Source organism: Pleurodeles waltl, chromosome 3_1, assembly GCF_031143425.1.
Source record: "Pleurodeles waltl isolate 20211129_DDA chromosome 3_1, aPleWal1.hap1.20221129, whole genome shotgun sequence".
NCBI lineage: Eukaryota > Metazoa > Chordata > Amphibia > Caudata > Salamandridae > Pleurodeles > Pleurodeles waltl.
In genome coordinates, this window is record NC_090440.1 from 1741504948 (window position 1) to 1741528220 (window position 23273).

Below are 23273 nucleotides of genomic sequence, written 5' to 3' on the forward strand. Positions count from 1 at the left end.
ATGGGGTCGCAAAGACCCACCTCATTAATATTAATGAGGTGGGTCGCAGTTTGCGACCCCATAGCGAGTCTGGGCACTCATGGGGATGGTGGCCTGCTGGAGACAGCAGACCACCATGTCCGTGACTGCTTTTAAATAAAGCAGTTTTTTTTTTTCTATCTGCAGCCCATTTTCCTTAAAGGAAAACGAGCTGCACTTAGAAAAAAAATACCGAAACCTTTTGTTTCGTTTTTTTTTCAGAGTAGGCAGTGGTCCATAGGACCACTGCCTGCTCATGAAAAAATAATTTGTGATCATTCACAAAGGGGAAGGGGTCCCATGGGGACCCCTTCCCGTTTGCGAATGAGTTACCATTCACTTCAAGTGGATGGTAACTGCGAGTTGATTTGCAATCACTTTCGCGGTCACAAATCAACTTACATCGCGGTGCGAGTCGCAAATAGGAAGGGAACACACCTTCCTATTTGCGAGTCGGAAACACATTTTGCGAGTCGGTTCCGACTCGCAACGCTAATGCCTTGCTACATCTGGCCCTATTTCTCTAAAAGTTGGGATACTTTTTAAGAATCTAAAACTATCTCTAGAACTTAATTCAAACTTTTAAACTCTAAAAGAAATGCTAACAGGGACTTACACAAGGCAGGGGGAGGTGAGAAGCACCTTCACCCAGTACAGGCTTTGTTCCTGGCCACAGAGTGACAAAGGCACTCTCCCTATGTGGCCAACAACATGTCTGGTGTGTGGCAGGCTGGCAGGAACTGGTCAGCCTACAGTCGAAGTCAGGAATGTTTTCAGGGGGCATCTCTTAGATGCCCTCTCGGTGTATTTTTACAATAAATTGCACACTGGCATCAGTGTGCATTTATTGTGCTGAGAAGTTTGATACCAAACTTCCCAGTTTTCAGTGTAGCCATTATGGTACTGTGGAGTTCGTGTTTGACAAACTCCCAGGCCATATACTCTTATGGCTACCCTGCACTTACAATGACTAAGGTTTTGCTTAGACACTGTAGGGGCATAGAGCTCCTGCACATGTTCCCTCACCTGTGGTATAGTGCACCCGGCCTTAGGGCTGTAAGGCCTGCTAGAGGGGTGACTTACCTATGCCACAGGCAGTGTGAGGTTGGCATGGCACTCTGAGGGGAGAGCCATGTCGCCTTAGTCATTTTCTCCCCATCAGCACACACAAGCTGTGAGGCAGTGTGCATGTGCTGAGTGAGGGGTCCCCAGGGTGGCATAAGACATCCTGAAGCCCTTAGAGACCTTCCCTGGCATCAGGGCCCTTGGTACCAGGGGTACCAGTTACAAGGGACTTACATGAGTGCCAGGGTTGTGCCAATTGTGGAGACAAAGGTACAGTTTAGGGAAAGAACACTGGTGCTGGGGCCTGGTTAGCAGGGTCCCCGCACACTTTCAAGTCATAACTTAGCATCAGCAAAGCCCAAAAGTCAGGGGGTAACCATGCCAAGGAGGCATTTCCTTACACCTTCTCACTCTATTAAAGGCTGGGCTCGGTCATGCATCTGTTAAGGTCCATTTGGCTGCTATATCATCTTATAGACGTTCTGCAGATATGCCCTCCCTTGGTTCATCCAGACTAATAAAACAGTTTATGAAGGGTCTGTTTCGCACTTTCCCTCCGGTGCGACCACCTTCTCCTCAATGACATTTAAACATAGTTCTTTCACAATTAATGAAAGCCCCTTTCGAACCTATTCACAGAGTGGAACTGAAATATATTACATGGAAGGTAGCAACTCTACTTGCTCTTACATCCACGAGAAGAGTCAGTTATATACAGGCCTTTACCACTAAGGAACCGTACCTTTTTTTCTCAGACAACTTTGTTCTTATTAGAACAAACCCAAGATGCATCCCTCAGGTACCTTAATCTTTTCATCTGAACGAACCAGTGATATTAAGAACCTTCTTACCAAATCCATCAACGGTGGCGGAAAAGACTCTCCACACACTGGATATCAAACCATGCTTGAAGTTCTACCTTCAGCGTACTAAACAGCTCCGAAAGACAGACCAATTACTAGTCTCATGTGCCCAAGGTCCTCAGGGTACAGGAGTTACTAAAGCTACAATAGCTCATTGGATTGCATCCACCATTCAGTTTTGCCACACAAAGGTGGGAAAACCATTAACTAGCCGTTCTTGTTTTCCAGTGTTTCCAATCCTTTTGATATAGGGGCTACTACAAGTTTTAACTAGAATTATGGAGAGTTCCAAGTAAAAAATGGGTATTAGATGATATTCCAGTATTGCGGCCGCCTTGTAGAGTATTTTGTTTGTATTATAATGTTAGTCCGTCTTCAATGTTGGTGAATTTTGGTATTTATTGTGCTAATTTTATGACTCCCCCATCTGTGATCAAGACTACGGCTGAAATGTGTTGGGAGGAAGAATCTGGTGACAGTAAAAACAATTTGCAACTTTCTCAAATTGTCTTGACCTTTTCCTTATATTTTGCAAGGAAACGCTAACAATATATATATATATATATATATACCCGGATTACATTTACTTTTCTTTTAAAATCATAACAATCAATACAATTCCTGCCAGCCTAGAAAAAAGCTGACTATAGGAAGCCTTCCACAAACCTTTATATAAAAGGAAATGGAATATGAGGCATTGTTAACCAATTGGCTGCATTCAAAGAGTATTCATAAAACTGGCACTGTGCCTTTAAGAACTTCACCGTACGCCCTGTTCAACAGGTGACAATCGGGTCAGTACATTTTTACGGCTCCTTCAGTTAGAATCCTGGAGCACTGAGCTCTCCTTTTTTGACAAAAAAATCATTAGTACTTGATAAATAACAGTATCTACTATACTACCAGTCTTTTTTCTGACAGAGAAAAAAAACATCAAAAAGGAAGATTTAGAGAAAAACTGCATAAAACTAGGATCTGATAGAGACTTTTTGCTGCAGATTCCTTACCTTAGAATTCCCTGGCATCAGCTTCGAATCCTGGATTTTTCTGCTGAGCAGTACCCTGCGCGTACCGTCTGGTGGTGTCGTTCGGATCCGCGTGTGTCGGCTGGCTCCGCGTGGCTTCGTCACTGTCATTGGAGCCGTCTGTGACGTCACGGTCTTCTATATAGACACCACCCCGGCGCGCGTGCATCAGTTCTTTTCCTTCTGTGCCTGTTAAGCGCAGATCCTGAAAGAGCTTCCCTTTTCCTCGACAGTTGTTGAGGTTTTTCGGCTTGTTTAAACATGTCTTCTAGAAATACTGAATTCAAACTGTTTGGTGCATGTCATCGCACCATGTCTGTCATGGATCCACACAGAGTGTCTCTCTGGTGTTTGGAGAAGGATCACGACTCGACCTTGTGTTCTGACTGTCGGGCTATGGCTCCAAACGCCTTGAGGGAGAGATCCCTCAAACTTCTAGCTGCCCAACAGCCGTCTTCGGTCGGCGCGACTTCAAGGAGGTCACGGTCCCGCAGTAGGAGGAGGTCGCAGCACCGCTTCCGGAGCCCCAAGTCCTCTTCCTCGCATTCAAGGTCATCCCAATCATTCAGGTAAGAGGCACAAGAAGAAGAAGTCCAAGCGGACCTAGACTTCTCCACGCCCATCAGCCGACGAGGCATATAGGGAACGTCGAGGTTCCGAGCTTGGTTCCACTGAGCTATCGCCAGGGCCGACTCTGCATCTTCCCCCTTTTCTGGGGACCGGAGCGACCCCCGGGTGGGTTGTTGGGCCCCGCAGGGTAAGCAGGGGCCCAGTCGAGTTTGACGTCAGCGGCTTTGGCCTCGGTGCCGCTGGGGACCCCAGGATCCGATAGCAGATCCAGACCGGCACCGGTCCCACACAGTCGACCTCCTCCTGCGCCGGGTCTGATATCGACGCTTCCGGCACCCACTAGTGGTAGCCCCATCTTCATTCCGGATGAGCCGGAGCGATGTCGTATGACGCCGACTCCGACAGTGCTGGTTAGGCCTAGACCATTGCCTGAGCCTTATTTTGAACAGCTATGCACAGGAGAGGAGTGGGAGGGGTCTGAGGACCCTTTGGAGTGTGAATTGGAGCAAGAAAAGGACTGGTATGAGGATCTAGGGGAAGCCAGTGGACTGGACACGTCTCCAGGCATGCTCTCTCCTTCTAACGTGGCTACGGAGGAGGGAGCTTCTTGTGCCATGGTGGTGCGTAGGGCAGCTGAGGTCTTGGACCTAGACTTGCCCACGGCGCCAGTCAGGACAAATCTCCTGACAGAGGTGCTTCAGCCGGGTGTGACTACATCAGAGCCGATGTTGCCCTTTACTGAGATCCTAACGGACGTCCTTCTAGGAGCATGGTCCAAACCCAGCACAGGGGCTCCTGTGAATAGGACAGTCAGCCGCCGCCATAGACCTGCTCCAAACGACCCTAGTTTCCTTACCCAACACCCCACCCCGGAGAGCTTGGTGGTCCAAGCCTCCACTTCCTGTGGTGCCTTCCCTTGCGCTCCACCTCCCCCCGATAGGGAATCCAGAAGGTAGAATCAGCTTGGAAAGAAAATGTTTTGTTCCTCCAGCCTGGCATTGAGGTCAGTAAACACCTCTTGCCTATTGGGCCGTTTTTCCCATACTTTATGGGATACAGTGGCACAGGTGCTGCCCCAGGTCCAGGAGGGCATATGGGACACTCTCACCCAGGCTGTCAAGGATGGGAGAGATGCAGCCAAGTTTACAATCAGGTGTGGATTGGACACGACCGACTCGCTTGGTAGAGCAGTTGCGTCGACAGTGGCCCTACGTCGCCATGCCTGGCTACGTTCGACTGGCTTTTCAGGGAATGTCCTGTCAAGTTTGATGGACATGCCCTTTGATGGCTCTTGCCTTTTTCTTGAAAAGACAGACTCCGCTCTTGAGAGGTTCAAGGATTCTTGAGCTATGGCCAGATCCTTGGGCCTCTCAGCGCCAGTTCGACAGCAGTCTGTCTTCCGTCCCTTTCGAGGCTTCTGAAGGGGCGCAGTACCATGCCAGCCACAACTCAGTCACCGTCCTCCGGCTTCACACCATCCCGGGAGAGGACGTGGTCGTGGTACCATGGGACCCAGAGGGTCTGGCCAGCAGTCGGCCACCACGCAGCCCCCCTCCACTGCGCGAAAGCCCTCTTAGTGCGGTTCTGCAAGACCATTCCCTCCAGTTGGAGGGAGGATTCAATTTAATCTACCTCACTGGCATTCCATCACAACGAACAAATGGGTCCTGCAAGTCAAACGGAAGGGGTATTCCCTCCCCTTCCAGTCTTTCCCTCCGATAAAAGAACAGCTGATGGAGGAGCATTTGGTGTTGCTCTGTGAGGAAGGTATGGCTCTCTTGACCAAGATAGTTATAGAAATAGTCCTGATGTCAGAAGTAGGCAGTGGTTGTTATTCCCACTACTTCCTGATTCCCAAGAAGAACAAGGGCCTTCGCCCTATCCTGGATTTAAGGGATGTCAATCTCTTCCTCAGGAAGGAGAAATTCAAGATGCTCACTCTTGCTCAGGTTTTGTCTGCCCTGGACCAAGGAGACTGAATGGTAGCGTTGGACTTGCAGGATGTGTATTTTCATATACCTATCCTGCCCGCCCACAGGTGTTATTTGCGGTTCAAGGTGGACCATGAGCACTTTCAGTTTACCGTGCTCCCCTTCGGTCTCACCAGTGCCCCTCAGGGCGTTCACCAAAGTGATGGCGGTGGTGGATGCTCATCTGCACAGGTTAGGGATTTCAGTCTTCCCCTACCTAGACAATTGGTTGTTGAAGGCTCCGACGCCCCAGGCTCTCGTCACCCATCTCCAGATGTCAGCGAACCTCCTGCATTTGCTGGGGTCCACTATAAATATGCCGAAGTCACACCTAACTCCCTCTCAGAAGCTCACTTTCATCTTAGCTGTTCTGGACACAGTGCAGTATTGGGCCTATCCTCACGAGCAGCGAGTCCAAGATATTCAGGTTATGATACCGATGGACTTGGCTGGAAAAGCAGGTCATATCCCTGGTGGTTCAACACCTGGCAGGTGCAGACGAACTCAGCCGGCGATGCTTTGCGGCTCACGAGTGGTATCTCCATCCGGAGGTGGCGCAAGGACTCTTTCAGCAGTGGGGAGAGCCTTATTTAGATCTGTTTGCCTCCGCAGAGAACGTGCAATGTCAGCAGTATTGTAAGTTGGAGTTTCCAAGGGGGCTATCGCTAGGCAACTCTTTTTGTCACGAGTGGAGTTCAGGTCTCCTGTACGCCTTTCCGCCCATACCACTTCTGCCAGAGTTTTCAAGAAAATCAGGAACGACTGGGCCCAAGTAATCCTAGTGGCTCTGGATTGGGCACGGAGAGTCTGGTATCCAGAGCTTCATCAGTCCTCCAACCAGATTGCCTCTTCTGGAGGATCTTCTTTCACAGCAGCAGGGGAAGGTTCTTCACCTGAACCTGTCAACTTTGCAGCTTCATGCATGGAGGTTGAGTGGCAACAGTTGATGGTTTTTGACCTCCCTTCCGAAGTCTGTGATGTCATTCTGGCAGCCAGGCGTCCCTCTACTAAGTCGATTTATGCCTGTCGGTGGAAATGTTTTGTTTTATATTGTACAAAGAATTCTATTGATCCTCCTTCTCTATCTAATGTCTTTTTGTTTATTCTGTCACTTGCCCAACAGGGTTCCTCCTTATGGACTCTCAAGGGCTATCTTGCTGCCTTATCGGCGTTTCTACGCTTGCCGGACCAACCATCTTTGTTCAAGTCTCCCATTGTACAGAGATTTTTAAAAATGCTCGTGCATATGTTTCCACCTGTGCCTTTTGTCATGCCCCAGTGGGATCTTAATCTTGTACTTACTTTTCTAATTTGTGCTCCTTTTGAGCCTTTATAACGATCCTCTCCGGCTGCTCCCTATCAAAACAGCCTATTTGGTGGCAATTTTTCTGCCAGGAGAGTGAGTGAGCTGCAGGCTTTATCATCGAAACCGCCGTATCTCACAATATATCATGATAAAGTAGTCCTCAGAACTTGTGCCTCTTTCCTCCCCAAGGTGGTGACCCCTTTCCATCTGGGTCAAAATATCACCCTGCCCACCTTCTTTGCGCCACCGCATAACTGTAAGGAAAAAGAGCGTCTCTATCGGCTGGACCCAGAAAGAGCGTTATCGTCCTACCTTGAACGCACAAAAGAGTTCCGGGTGGACGACCAACTCTTTTTGGGGAATGTTGGTGCAAAGAAGGGTCGGGCAGTGCAGAAACGATCCATTTCGCGCTGGATCATTGTCTGTATAAAGATTTGCTATGCTTTGGCTAAGAAGCAGCCTCCTGAGGGCTCACTCTTCCAGAGGGAAAGCTACTGCCACTGCGTTGGCTTGTGGCATGCCGGTACTTGACATATGCCAAGCAGCAACATGGGCTTCCTTGCACACGTTTGCAAGACACTGCTGCCTGGATTGCCAAGTGAGGAGAGAGGGGCATTTTGCCCGCGTGGTCCTGGAGGACTTCCTGGTGTGAAATATATCCTCGCGACCCACCACCAGGAGTTATAGCTTTAGTATCTATTCTAAGGTAAGGAATCTGCAGTTAAAAGTCTCTATCAGATGAACAAGTTACTTACCTTCGGTAACGAATGATCTGGTAGAGACTATCTGCAGCTAGATAGAATCTCTACCAGAGACCTTTGTTACCGAACGTAAGTAACTTGTTCTTCACGTCGACATCGAGAGGTAGGACGTTGAGAAAAATACCGGTCTTTTGCAGTTGAGAACGCTGTTGAAAGGCAGGTTGGTGCACTGCTCGACATCGGAGCACACCTGGCACTCGACGTCGAAAGCCACATTGCCGTTAGGAAGACATTGCCCATCAATGTCAAGACACTCCTCAATCCCAAGCCAGCCTTTGCCGTCGAGGTCAAAGCCGGCAATGAAACATACATTGCCATTGAAGACTCACTCAATGTCGAGACATACCATACCTTTAAGACAGTCTATGCCACACAAGTCACTGACGTTGAGAACTCAGTCAACAACGACACTGAGGCCTACAGAACATTAAAAGAGAAACAAATGGCAACTTCTACACACAAAGATGTGGCAGATCGTTCTCAAATGTCACTGGCAGAGGCCCAAATTGTTGGAGTGACAATATCCACACCCCGCACACCTTTAGGTCTCAATCACAATCTCCAGTACACATCTCACCATGGTGGCAGGAAAGCCTACAGAAAACAACACTGCCTGCAACATCTGATTCTGAATATTCCCAGGCATAGTCTCCATCCAGGCCTCGAACTCCATCTCGCAAGAGAACACCTCCGCCACAGTTCTCACCAAGTGCTGTCTCAGTTCCTCCTACCACTACCAGTGCTACCCACATCCAAGGTATAGAAGCCCTCTGCATCACCACTCTAGATCTCGCACAAGGTCCAGGACCAGATCCCGGTCTGCAAGAACAAGAACTCACAAAGATTCCACCAGACACAGATGTAGGACACCATCTTCGTCTACATATTCCAAATAATCAGTTAGAGATTACTCACCTATTCCCTATGGCACACCACCAGCAGGAGTGACACAGGTGGATGACCTATTGACATTCAATGATGTCTTAAACAGGGGTGCTACAAAGCTCCATCTAAGATCCTTAAAAAGTATAAAGCTCCTTATAAGGACCCATTATTTCTCAGGGCTGACCCTTCCTCCGGATTCCGTCATTGTGGCAGCTGCATGTAAATGCCATTCTGCTGCATCTTCTTCATCCTTGGTACCAACGGACAAGGAAAGCAAACAGATGGATGCACTGCAGAAGAAAATGTGCGGAACACTGGTATCCTTCATGAAGGTGGCTAGTGCATCTGCTCTACTCGGACAATATGACAGATCCCTCTTGGACTCACTGTCATAGTTCACTGAAAAGCTGCCCAAAGAGGACAAGGCAGGATTGCATGGAGATTCTCAGCAAAGGAGGTTTGGTTTCAAATCAAATTATAAGCGCAGCTGCAAATGTATCAGATGTAGCCGCACACAAATATGCATATTAAATATGTGCAAGAAGATCTTCCTGGCTATGCCTCACAGGGCTAAAGCCTGAGACTCAACACTGCATAATGAACCTCCCATTCTCTGGCAGCACCCTCTGCGGTTCACATGCGGATGAAGAGATGTTCAGGATAAAGACAGAGCTGGACACTCTTAAGGCTGTAGGTCTTGAGAAGAAAAGAGTTCTGTAGGTTTTACAGGCAGCAGGAGGTTCTTCCAGCAAAAGGTTCAGTCCCCTTTTTGGCAACAGCACCAGCAGCAGGCAAGATCCCACTACCATTCTCTTAAACCACCCAGAGGAAGGAGCGCACAACACCAACCGAAGCCTGCAGCACCAGGAAAGCTGACTACAAAATAATGAAGTGTTACTTCCCTCTTCACTGTTCCCCGCTCAGATGGGGGGGAAGTATTGCCAATCACTGGGAAGAGTGGCAATCCACTACGAAAGACAAATGAGTCTTGAATATTGTGCAGAATGGCTGTTCTCTTCGCTTTGAGTCCCCTTCTCCAGTAATCCCTCTGGCCAAAAACATCCCAGTTCCAAGTAGATCTCTTGCAGTTGGAAGTCAACATCTTGCTGCAAAAAGAGGTAATAGAGAAGGGTGCATGTTATCCAGGGGAATCCCTATCTAGTAAAAAGAGAGGACCAAAGCAAGCGTTCAGGCCCATGTTAGACCGCCGAGAAAATGTCAGAATGCTGGCTCTGCACCAAATCAACCCACAGTTGCAGCAAGGGGATTGGATGTGTGCAATCGACCTACAAAATGCATATTTCCATAACTTGATCGCCAAAAAGCACCGAAAATTCCTCAGTTTTAAGATGGGATCTCAGCACTACCAGTACAAGGTACTCCCATTCGGCCTCAAATCAGCCCCCAAGAACATTCTCAAAGTGCATGGCTGTGGTCGCAGCATTCTTAAGGAGACAGAAGATCTTTGTGTATCCTTACCACGACGACTGTCTGATAAAGAGCTCCTCTCCATCCCAAAGGGGCATTTTCAAATTTGGGTGGAGACTCTCTCAAGCCTAGATCTGCAGATCAGTATTCAAAAATCAACACCAGTTCAAAGACTTCGCTACCTAGGGGCCATACAGGATACACAGTCTGCAAGACTGTATCCTTCAGAGGAGAGACTTTCATCCTTGACTCTGAAATGTCATGCTCTTCCTGCAGTCTCATCATTCCTCTGCAAGAGAGATAGCGTCTCTTCTGGGATCCATGGCTTCTTGCATATTCATAGTGCTGAACGTGAGATTGTACATGAGGTCTCTACAGCAATGTCTGGAGGATAAGTGGAACCAACTTTCCAACTGCTGGGAGGACAAACATATCACAAGCTGCACAACAGTCTCTGCCATGGTGGTCTCAGAGGAATAATCTCATGGTTGGGGTCCCTTTTCACCAGAAACTACCTACTCAAACACTGATTACAGACACCTCCCTTCAGAGATGGGGAGCTCACATGGGTTCCCCTCAGACTCAGAGGGTGTGATCGTACAGAGTGAAAACATTCCATATAAACATGCTAGAGCTGAGAGCAGCCCACCTAGCTCTAAAGTCTTTCTTTCCAGCTTTCACGACCAACTGCATTCTCATACAGACCAACAGCATGACGACCATGCATTATCTAAGCAGGCAGGGAGGGATTCATTCTTGTCCTCTCTCCCAAGAGGCTCAGACCATCTGTGGTAATAATGGCCACCCATCTGCCAGGAATTCAGAACAGACCAGCAGATGATCTCAATGGCAATTCCGAGACAATCACGACTGGGTTCTCAATGACGACATCTTGCAAGAAATCTTTCGAGAGTGGGGATATCCTCACATAGACTTGTTCGCAGACTCCCAACAACAGAAAATACCATGCCTACTCGTCCAGGTAAGGGTCGCGGGGGAATGCCCTTTTGATAAGTTAGTCAGGGAAATTTTTCTGTGCATTTCTGCCAACTCCTCTCATTCCAACAGGGATTTTCAAGTTATACCGGTCTCACACCAGGATGATTCTCATAGTCCCAGAGTAACCTCTCCAGTGGTAGTTCACAGACCTCCTACATCCTTTTGGAGAGACCTCACAAGTGGCTTCCCTGTTGACAGGATCTATTGTTCAAGTCTGGTGGACTGCTACTGCATCCGAACCTCTCATCCCTGAACTTGGCTGCATGGCTCCTGAATTCCTTCAGTATCGACATGTTGGACTTCCCAAATACTCGGACATTCTCAGGGTGGCCAGGAGACCCTCCACTAGACATTTATATGCTTTCAAGTGTAAGAGGTTTTATTTGTGGTGTATACAGAATGGCCACAACCCGATTTCATATCAAGAAGACGCTCTCATTCCATATCTCCTTTACTTGGCTAAATCAGGGTTGCAATTCTCTTCCATTAGAGTACATCTAGCCGCCAGTAGAGCTTATAGGAAATCTCCCTCACAACTATACTTTTTCAGAGTCCCAATAGTGAAAGTCTACCTTGAAGGGCTTAAAAAGGATTATCCCCCAGTCAGGAATCCCTCTTCTCCGTGGGAACTCAACATTCTTCTTTCTAAGCTAATGGGCCATCCCTTTGAGCCAATACACAAAGCTTATTTGCAATATCTCACCTGGAAAGCAGATTTTTGGTAGCCCATAGGTAAGTGAAATGCAGGCTGTGTGTTCAGAAATACCATACACTATTTTCCATTCCAACAGGGTGGTCATGAGGACTCATCCCAATTTATCAAAGGTAGTCTCGGTGTTCCACATCAATCAGACTATTTCCCTTTGTATGTTCTTCCTCAATCCTATGAATCCAGCTCAAAGGTCTCTACATTCACTGGATGCCTTGTGTCTGCCTTGACAACTATACTAGCCTCACTAGGCATATTCCCTGAATTGAAGGTACTTCTCATTTGGGTATCTGTGCCTCAGTTATACGGTCAATATAATCACTGCATGCGGAGTACTTTCCAAATTTGGCCACCTTCACTTACAAGGTTCTTGCATTACTCGGTTACATAGCTACGTATTTAACATTTGTGAAGGATTGTTCCTGTTACTACAGCGTCCACATGGCTACTATGATATCTGTTGTGTTGTTCAGGTCCCTTTTCTTGTTACACACCATTAGGAGTCTCAGCCTTGAAAAAGTTAAAGGGGCGAAACACATGTCGCCTGCTGCGTCGTAAGAACGTTGTCATACTAGCCCTTACTCATCCGAAGAATATAACCAACATAATGACGAAGCATGCTTCACTGATTATTGAACTTATTGGACTGATTTAACACTATTTTCAGTGTGCATCGGTACCCCAAAAATATTGGTCTTCCGACCTGGTTTCCCAGGTCGGATTTTCTCCTCACCCAAGATGACAGGGTGATTTGTACCAGGCTTGCATCTGCACTGCTAATCTCATGGGCACATAAATCTTTTTGTGTTAATACCTAACTCTATTACTTTCAGCTGATTGTAGATGTGTGTGCTCATCAGCAGTCACCACTTTGTTTTGACAGTGTCAGTACTCATTTGCATATGGCTGTGTCCAAAACAACAATGGATTGGGATGCGGCTTGAGTGATTACCAGTGGCTGAGTTTAATTTCCATTCCATCCATCACTGTTGTGTATACTTTTCCTCTGTGTGAAGGTAGGACACCACCTTTTCAGGTGCAAGTGGGCAGCTGCCGGAGAAGCCTTTGCTTGCGTTTGTTGCCGTGAGTCATGTGTGGAAGAGGTGTACTGGAACTAGTTTGCAGAGCTGTGGTAGGATGAACCCCAGGACGCCAGCGGCAAATGACCCCAACCACCAGGTTGTGGCCCACCACCCTTTGTCTGCGATGTGCCCCAGAACCGTGTCTGAGACATTTAATAGTTATGTTAGAGTTTCAAGTGTATTCCTTAGAAATCATTTTCCATCGTGCATGTCTTTTAAGGAGAATTAACAGCAGAACACTGAACCTGTTACTCAAATTTAGCAATATTTTTCGTTAGGGCCTAATTTTGACGTTAGAGTTAAAAATCTGCACCAATAATATGCACCTTTTGTTTTTCTTTGTGTTACAGCTGCTTCGAGCGCAGCTTCATTTTCTTCTAGTTATTTCTTATTTCTACTTCTAGTTATTTATTCGGTAGAAAGACCTCTTTCGGAACTCTGAAAATGTAGATAGGACAATCTGGAAAGAGAGGCAAAAGCCTTTTGTGTTCATCATTCTACTTGTTAACCCAAAATGCTATCAACCGCCTGCCTTGGACCTTTTACATCTATTATTTGTAGGGTGTGCAAAATTTACGCAATTTGCTTTTGTGTAATTAAGTAATATTTTGGGAAATTCTCGTGAAATTCAAAACAAGCATTTGTTGCTTTATTTTAACTTGAAATGCAAGCACACGTGTCTGCATTTCGTGCTAAAAATAATGCATAAAACACAAGTGCCACAAACTGCAAACATTCGCGATGTGGTCGTTTCTGATGTTCCCATGTGCGCGCCCTACATTTTTACTGTGAACGGTGTGTACTTGCGTAATATGAAGGGACAGTGGAATTTCGGGACTTTTGCTATATAACCACAACGCGAAATTATGTAAGATTCAGCTAGCAAGTAACTGAAGTTTCACCAAAGCCTAGGTATTTCCACTGGAAAATAAATTACCTTAGTCTTAATTAAATATTCTCTGTTCGCAACATGTGGAATCACTGCTACCTTGTGGTTGACTCGGAATATGTTCGGAAACTATTCTCCGTAGGCTAAAGATGCGCTTCAGCTCCAAAAAAATCTCAGTTACTGTAGCTTCAACTTTCATAAATGTTGTCACTAGCAAAGATAGTGCAAGTAATTGACACGCCGAGCAGGTAAAGTTTTTATCACTGCCTTGGTTTTGGGAAATTAGCTGCTTAGAAATATGTTTCATTTAAACATAAAATATGTTAAACTACATTTCATCAGGATTGTGCACCGTTTTTGGAGTATACCTTTTAATTCAAATGATAAAGTACGGTTTTGGAGCTGGATATCAGTGTTTTGAGTTGCTTGTTATGTATGTTGAAATATCAAATGCAAAAGGGTTTTTTAATTATTCATAACCATTGATAGACAGAAATGCTTCTGTTTTTATGTGGCATCCGTTTCTCTTCTCATTCCGCATTTTGCCCTTTTTTTCTTGTTTCCCTCTTTTGCCTTTTTTCTTGTTTCCCTCTTTTTCCTTTTTTCTTGCTTCCCTCTTTTGCCTTTTTTCTTGCTTCCCTCTTTTGCCTTTTTTCTTGCTTCCCTCTTTTGCCTTTTTTCTTGCTTCCCTCTTTTGCCTTTTTCTCTAATTTGCCTTCTATTGCTTGTTGCTTTTTTGTATTTGTCTGTCCGTTTATGCTCATAGCGTTGTAATTGGTGTGCCTATTTCTCTTCTACCGTTAGTTTTGTTTGGCTGCCTTTGTCCTTATTGATTGCAGACTTCTCTAGTCGTTCTGCTTGATCTATTTAGTGTCTGGCTGATTTCCCTTTTCTTTTCAGGTGTTTCTTTTCTGTGGTTTGCACTTCTCAAATTTCCTATTCAGTTCCTATGTACTTTGTATCAGTAGGTTCTTTTTTCGTGTTTTATTTCTTCTCTTTTCTACATTTTCTGTTTACTACATCTTCTCACTGTAGCACTTAATTCCCTTAGCCACCATTTCCATTCATCTGGTCTTTTTCTCCTCTTTTCCTGATCTCTAGCTGTTTGGTGAGCAGTGCTATTTAACGAGCTTTCTACAGTGCGGTGATGTTATCTGGCAAAGAGGACTACTGAAAAAGGGTTACGGACTGTGCCACGGGGCCTCTGGCAATGCATATGGGTTCCTTGCTCTCTACAATTTTACCCAGGATGTGCAATTCTTGCACAAAGCCTGCATGGTGAGTATGTCACTGTTCATAGTAAGTTTATTAATTAAACAGAGCACCAGATAGAAAGAGTGTTCTACTTACTGGGTAATGAGTATTCTATAGAGAGACATTTGGTATATTTCCATCAGGGTTTCTTAATTGATAGTCATAAATACAGGCTAGTGTCTTCAATGCATAGCATCATTGGGTACATTTATAAAATATCGCACATCTTTTATTAAAAATACATTTTCAATCTAAATGAATTTAAGTCAATCTGCAGGCTATATTGATTTTTGTTTTTTCATTTAAAAAATAACCAATGGAGATGTAAAGTGTCACTAGTACAAAACTAGTTGATTCTGTCTAACTTTGTTGAATCTTTTTTGTCAGTCTGACCAACTAAGTACTCCCCTTCTGCATTTAGTTCCCAAGGTAGCGAGGATGAGCAGTCAAAGGCATCTCAGGGGGTGTGTTAGGGGAAAAGACTCAGAATTCAACAGTCAAACAATAAACACAACAATTCACTGTCTAGCTCGTTGTTTGTTATAACAAAAGGAGAAGTACTTTAATATTACAGCAGAATGTCATAATACACACACTAATTGATGGGGGGTCAGAACAGGTATCAATGATCCTGTCTATTAGCTTTAGCTAAGTATCCTACCACCCCGAATGCCCTATTCCTGGTTCATATGTTTCCCCCAATGTCAGTGGTATCTAGCGAAAATAATAGGTGATAGGTAATGATAGGTATAGGTGAGAGTTCAGTAAGCAACCACCATGTTAGGCAACCCATAGGTCAATTCTTTAGATCTTGAGCAGAAAGAGTTCATATTAGCAGAAAGAGTTCAAATATTATAATACTTCCCTTACAGTAGCACTATGTTCACACTTTAAGATCCAGCCTCTCAGTCTTTCATTTCTGAGCCCCATATTGCCTGTTTACATGGTATGCGGTTTGGGGCAGAGCTGGGTAGCACACTTGATGGGTATAAGCCATGGTGTTTTCAGGAGTGGCGCAGGACCATGGGTTGGAGCCTTCTCATGCCAACTTGGCAATTGCTAACCCGGGCCGTAGCGCAGTGTCTCCGCCGATGAACTGCTTGAGTGCAAGTGGTCTGAAGAGCCTAAACCAGGACAAGGCTTCACCTTTAGGAGAGATCCGCAATAGTAAGATAGAGTGAGACCCCATGTAGCATTTAGCTGACAAGTGTAGGGACATCAGTGCTTTAGAGCCACAATAGTTGGAAATGATATGGCGGTCATGCTACAGCAAAAAGCTCAGGTTCACTGCTGAGGAGATGGTGTAAGCCAGATTGAGAGGGGTCAAGAGCATGAGTAGCTTTGAGAAAGGAGGAGCGTTTTAGATTGATGTACTTCTCCTCCAAGTTTCCTTCATTAGTAGTCATAAGCCATGAATTGTCCCACTTACAATAATTATGAATAATATACTTTTTCTATCAAAGTTCATTTAAAAAGTGTATTTAAGAGCCTATAATAGAGGTATATCAACGCTTTTCCTCTATTTTGTTTGAAAAAGGGAATCAATTTTAAATGCAGAAAATAGTCACCATGAGTAACATAGTGACAGAAAAACTCTTTAAGAACCCCTTTTCAAAGGGAACGTGAAAAGGGACAATGTACCCTAATAGGTTGCAGCCTGAAAGGCTCGGAAACAGATGTTGCTTCTTTAAAGAGAAGCACACAACTTGTATCCCATTTTGCTCTTTAGGTGGCCACTAAGCTAGTTTTCTTTTTTCAGAGATGAAAGGTCATGGCGGAACTTAGGATAATTACATTTGCTCTTTCTCCAGGGAGTAAGGAGAGTTGTTTATAACTTTAAAGAAGATTCTCCTGGAGGAGAACTAGGACTACAGGTAGATAACTATTCCTTGTTCTCCAAGGGATCTACATTATTAATCATAAGCTCTAAATAAAATAGCAGTCCCATCCCCTGACAAAAGTGAAGAAGCAAAGAGAAGGAACCAATTCTGCTCTTATCGAATAGGTTATGCAGATGCTTGACCCATATGAGCATCTGCTCTGCAATTTGTGTCAAAACAGTAACATCTTCTAAGAGTATGTACTACCCTTAAAGTTGCCACCTTACACGTCAGCAGTGGAAATGTTCTTCAAGAATAGCACTGTAGATGCCCTGCCTCTTGTTGAATAGGATTGGGGCCTATCAGATGAAGTTTTGTTGGCATTGTAGTAGCGTAGCAGAATACAGGAAACACATAGAGATGGACTGTTTCAAAGCGGCCAGCCCCAAAGTACTTGACCATAGTTCAAACAAAGGTGGTTAGTCTGCCTAATGTCTTGAATTTATAAAGGTAGAATTTTAAAACTCTCTAAGTCTGCAGAGAGTGTATGCCCTTTCTGCAGGAGAAGAGGGATTCTGGAAGAAAGTTGGGAGGACAATAGTCATTTTTCACATGAAACTGAGATATAACTTTGAGAAGGAAACTAGGATGGGTTCTCATCACAAGCTCATCTGTGTAGAAATCCACATATAGCACTTCTGATATAGATTTCTACCCACAGATTCCTCACCTTTTGAATATTCTCCAGGCATCAGACTGGATCTGGAAATGTTTTCAGCAGTATCGCTGCACAATGGCACGTGGCACCGTGCAGCTCCTCACTGATGCAGTTCCGCTCTGAAAATGAAATGCAGATATTTTATGGATACCTCTTCTCTTCCAGGGATCCTCATCAATAGTCATAAGCACTGAATATTCCCGCCCACCTGCGAGGACCCAGGAACATATATCAACTATTGTATATTCACTTAAAAAAACAAAGGTTACAGGGAAGTTAGAGTTAGGCTCACAGTTTAAACGTACAACACCATAGAAATTCACAAGTTATATTTAGAGTTATCTCAAGTAACTATAACTCGTGCCCTAAGGTAACTATAATTTGCTCCTTTGCCATGCACAGTTTTTTCATCAAAAGATTTTACTGCAGATATTACAATGATATTATCGATGATGTTATCAAAGATGTCATGAGTGCCATAATTTTTGGTGTAATTAGCAGTGCATGGCGAGGGCACAGGAGGTGGCGGTGGTCCCCAGGGCTGTGGGGGAGGCCGACGGGCCTCCCTCACAGAATTAAAACATTTTGTCCCAGGGAGGTGGTGGTCCCCAGGATGTGGGAGCCCGCACACCCCACTGCCCCCCCAATAAACACACACATATTTTCTGCATCGCCCCAGAGAGGTGGTGGTGTTCTGCATTGCTTCAAACTAAGAGGAAGCGGTGCCAAGGGATGCAGCACTCTTAGTTTGAGTAATGAATTCATTAAAGCACTTCTCTCGTAGGGGATTTCCATGTATAGTCATAAGCGTTGAACATTCCCCACCCGTCTGCGGGGACCCCGGAGCACTTTTTCCAATATAACTTCTTAAGTGTCCATGTTCGCCTTACTTCAGAAAGGCCTGCCAAGTCACTTAAGAATGTTCCTATGCAGCCTATAGGAAAGGCTACAGTGTTCAAACTTCTTCATCCAGTTTGCCCTTGAGGTAAATGCATTTAAATGCCTGGACAAATGAATATATTTTTAAGACAAATTCCTTCACAAACCTTTTTTATATCAGAAAACCCCTATGAAGGAGTGCAGAGCAGTGTAGCCCATAGGCTGCCATTAGGAATGAAGAAAAAGGAGACTATGCCTTTAAGAACAGCCAGTCCTCCAGTATCCATTCATGAGAGAGGCAGTTACCTCAGTTCTTTTTTCCGGCACCTGCTGACAGGACCCTGGAGCATTGAGCTCGACCTATTTAGGTTTTTTTCTTCAAAAATATAGAAAAACATTGAAACGACTTCACTCGACGTATTTTGACTTTCTCTCTTGGATTTTGAATTTTTTCTGACAAGAATTAAGCCATTTTTACACAAAAAATGCCTTCCTTTTTTGACAAATGTCCAAAATGTGGCAGAAAAAAGGCCAAAACAGACCCTCACGTGGTCCGCATCATTTGTCTGCCGTCTTCACACATACCTGCCTCCTGTAACATCTGCAAGACATTTTCCAGGCGCACATTGCGTGACAGAGAGAAGATTCACCTTCAAGGGAGAGCAGAGAGAAGACGCCAAGGAACCAGTGGGACTTCTGATCGAGGGGGAGGTCAGTCTTCCACCAGAGCTCACACCTCAGCCTCCAGTGGACGTGGAAGGTCTGAGAGGCGTTCTTGAGGTCGAAAACGCTTTCGGTCCCGGTCGACGTCGTGAAGATCGACGTCGAGAGGAGGTACGGCGCCGACATGCTCGCCGTCGAAGTCTGGCTCGACGTCTTATAGGAGTCGCCGTTCGATGTCAAGGCACCGCACAACGTCGAAGACTCCACGACGTAGAGGAGCAGATTGACGTCATTGGAATCGACGTCGAGAAGGAAACGTAGACGTCATGTGTCGAGGTCCCGCACAGCGTCGACGTCGAGACGTAGAGGAAGATCGACATTGAGGAGCCTATCGACGTCGAGGAGACACAAGCGAAGAAGAATTTATTCGTCCTCAGAGCGCTCTACTTCGGTAGTGCTGCTTCCCTCGTCGCCTTCTACTCGCGCATCTCCCCATGCATCTCCTCCACCAGATTTGGCACCAACTTCACCTCAGTCACAGACACAGCGGCCTACGGATCAGGATTTACCGGCACCTGCACCACTTCCAGTGCCTCAAGTGCCGATTAGTGTCCCAGCAAGACCGCGCGCTACATCGCGCCACCGTTCACGCCATGGCCATGATTCATCCCGCTCAAGATCTCACCGCAGATCTAGACGTAGATCAAGTTCAAGGGGTAGTGAGAGAGATTCTTGGTCTTCTACCAGAGACTACTCCCCTACCTTATCGGATTCACCCCCACCTCGGTCCTCGCCGGTTGATGATATTAACACCTTTCATGAAGTGCTGGTCCGAGGTGCGTCAAAACTTAACATTCCGATGGTTGCCCCTACACCATCTACGTCAGTCATATTTGAGACTCTCCAACAGCGTACAGCCGCCAGACCTTTGCTACCTCTAGTACCTGGCCTCTTAAAGCCTGCTATGGAAGTCTTCCTCACGCCGGCTACAACAAGACCTTCACCATCTACACTGCAGAAAAAGTATCATCCTCCTGAACAAGATCCTGTGTTTTTGCATTCCGACCCTCCACCGGATTCAGTGGTTATATTGGTGGCTCGCAGAGATCACGCTACCTCTCCGTCTTCCACCTCTCCTCCGGATAAAGAGAGTAAAAGACTAGATTCAATAGGCCGTAAAGTCTGCAGTTCGGCTGCATCATCCATGAAGACTGCAAGCGCCACAGCCCTTTTGGGAAGATACGATAGGTCCTTGTGGGATTCCACATTACAGTTTCCAGAGCATCTCCAGAGAGATCACAGAGAGGATTTCTTAGAAATAGCCAAGGAGGGTGTATGGTCTCCAAACAGATCATCAGTTCAGCGGCGGACGCGTCTATACTCTCAGCGCATTCATATTGCCATGGGGTGACACTGAGGAGACATTCATGGCTGCAGCTTACTTCATTGAAGTCGGATGCTCAGCAACGCATTATAAATCTGCCATTTTCAGGCTCCACTCTATTCGGATCCCATGCAGATGATGAAATGGCAAGGATGAAGGCTGAGGTGGACACATTAAAAGCAGTGGGTCTTGACAAACCTAAGGAACAACGAAGGTCCTTCCGACCTTTCCAACGCCCCTACACCTCGCAGAGGGTTCAAACCCCTCAATGGGCCCCTACAAGATCTCACCAGCAGTACCAACGATCCTATCAGCCTCAGTGTAAAGCACAGAGAGGACGATCGACCCATCAGCCCATTCAGGGTTCCGACAACCTACAACTTCAAAACCCTGAGAATTTCCTCCCTCCAACTTCGTTAACCACTCCGGTGGAAGGGAAGCGTCACCAATTGCCTGGTTGAGTGGCAAAGAATTACAACAGACGCTTGGGTCTTAAACATTGTACAGAATGGCTACTGTCTCAGGTTTTCCACACTGCCTCCAACCATTCCGCCAAAACCCTCAACTGCGGACCTCGACCTCTTAAAGGCGGAGGTTTCCATCCTCCTCGAAAAGAGAGTAGTGGAATCGGTTCCCCTCAACCAACGGGTGAAGGGCATTTACTCCGAATATTTTCTCATCCCAAAGAAGGACAAGAGGGAATTCAGACCAATTCTAGACCTCAAAATTGGCAACAAATGGGTCCGAAAGGAAAAGTTCAGGATGCTATCCTTACACCAGATATATCCTCAGATTCAGCAAGGGGACTGGCTTTGCTCAGTGGATCTACACAATGCGTATTTTCACATCCCCATTGCGAAGAAGCATTGGAAATTCCTGAGGTTTGTTGTGGGTCAAGATCACTTCCAATACACTGTCCTACCATTCAGTCTCAGGTCAGCACCCAGAACCTTTTCCAGGTTCATGGCGGTGGTGGCAGCACTTCTCAGAAAAAATCGGATTTTCATATACCCATATCTGGACGACTGGCTAATCAAAGCATCCACCAATGCAGAAGCCAAACTGCATTTCCAGATGACCTGCGATCTCCTGTATCGGCGAGGCCTTCATGTCAACTTTCACAAGTCAACAACAGTTCCTGTACAGAAGTTACACTACTTAGGAGCTACCATAGACACACTGCAGGCAAAAGTGTGTCCTTCGGAGGAACAGCGCTTATCCATTCTCTGCAAGTGTTGGGCTCTCCGATCAGTGCGTCACCCAACAGTGTGAACATTCTCCTCGCTTCTCGGCTCCATGGCCTCCTGCATCTTTCTGACACCCAACGCTCGCCTCCACATGCGACCAATTCAGGAATGCCTGGAGGACCAGTGGAATCAACTGTCGGGGAACTGGGAAGACCGAATTCGTCTGTCCACCCATGCAATCAGATCTCTAACTTGGTGGTGCTCTCCAGCCAGTCTCTTAAAGGGGATGCCATTCCGTACACAGCCTCCAACACAGACTATTGTGACAGATGCCTCTCTCTTTGGATGGGGAGCTCATATGGATCATCTGCAAATACAAGGTCGATGGTCTCCCAAGGAATCATTATACCACATCAATCTCCTAGAGCTACGGGCAGTACACCTAGCTCTCAAGGCATTTCTCCCCTCAATCACCACAGACAACTTGCTGGTACAGACAGACAATACCACCACTATGTACTATCTGAACAAGCAAGGGGGCACCAGATCCAGAGTCTTGTCTCAAGAGTCCCAGACAATATGGCACTGGCTCCTAGCCAGGAAATTGAGCATAGTGGCAACCCATCTTCCAGGGGTTCAGAATATGCAAGCGGATGCCCTCAGCAGAGTTCTAGAAGAGAACCACCAGTGGGTGCTCAATGAAGACGTTACTCAAGACATTTTCCGTTTGTGGGGCACACCTTCTATCGACCTCTTCGCCACAGAAGAAAACAGGAAATGCTGCGCCTTCGCCGCCAGGTTTTACCACCCAGAATCGCTGGGGAATGATCTGTGGATAGACTGGTCCAACAAATTTCTGTACGCCTTTCCACCAATTCCGCTGATCCCAGCAGTCCTCCTCAAACTCTTGATGACGTCAGCCACAATGATCCTCATTGCACCAGAGTGGCCGAGACAGTCGTTGTTCCTGGATCTCCTTCACCGATCACTACCCTGCCGACCGGACCTCCTGACGAAGTTCGGAGGACAAATAGGACATCCCAATCTCTCCTCCTTGAATTTGGCAGCATGGCTGCTGAGTTAGTCCAGTATGGACATCTAAACCTTCCACAGGATTGTATGGAAATCCTAAAGGAGGCGAAGCGTCCATCTACTCGTTCGGCATACTCCTTCAAGTGGAAAAGATTCTGCATCTGGTGTTCTTCTAAGAGGATAGACCCTACATCTTGCAAGGCAGATGTCATTCTCCCATACTTGTTACAATTGGCACGATCTGGCCTGCAACTTTCTTCAATAAAAGTTCATTTGGCAGCTTTGACTGCTTATAGTAAAACTCCTTCGCAAACCTCTTTCTTTAGGATTCCGGTTATCAAAGATTTCCTAGAGGGGTTAAAGAAGGTCTTGCCTCCAGTTAGGCGCCCTTCTCCACCATGGGAACTTAATGTGGTCCTTTGTCGTCTAATGCAACATCCATTCGAACCTATACACAAGGCATCTCTCCAACACCTAACTTGGAAGACGGCCTTTCTAGTGGCAATCACATCAACACGAAAGGGTTAGCGAGATCCAGGCCCTCTGTACCCACGAGCCTTATACAGTATTTCACTCCTCCAAAGTAGTACTGCGAACACATCCTAAATTTCTGCCCAAGGTTATATCCGACTTTCACATCAATTGTCTTACCTACTTTCTTTCCAAAACCTTCTACCCCAGCAGAGAGAGCTCTCCATTCTCTAGATTTTAAAGGGTGATAAAATTGTATCTAGATAAGACTAATTCCCTTCGGAGAAGTTCACAA

At 46.1% G+C, this 23273-nt stretch overlaps 1 protein-coding gene across 2 annotated transcripts in view; it reads left to right on the forward strand.

Annotated features, from left to right (window-relative positions):
- LANCL1 (LanC like glutathione S-transferase 1) overlaps nt 1–23273 on the forward strand; it is a 378881-nt gene that overhangs the window by 263825 nt on the left and 91783 nt on the right. For both annotated transcript variants that reach the window (XM_069225656.1, XM_069225657.1), the window contains exon 8: nt 14672–14848. In XM_069225656.1, coding sequence (XP_069081757.1) covers nt 14672–14848 — 177 coding nt within the window. The remainder of the gene's footprint in view (nt 1–14671; nt 14849–23273) is intronic.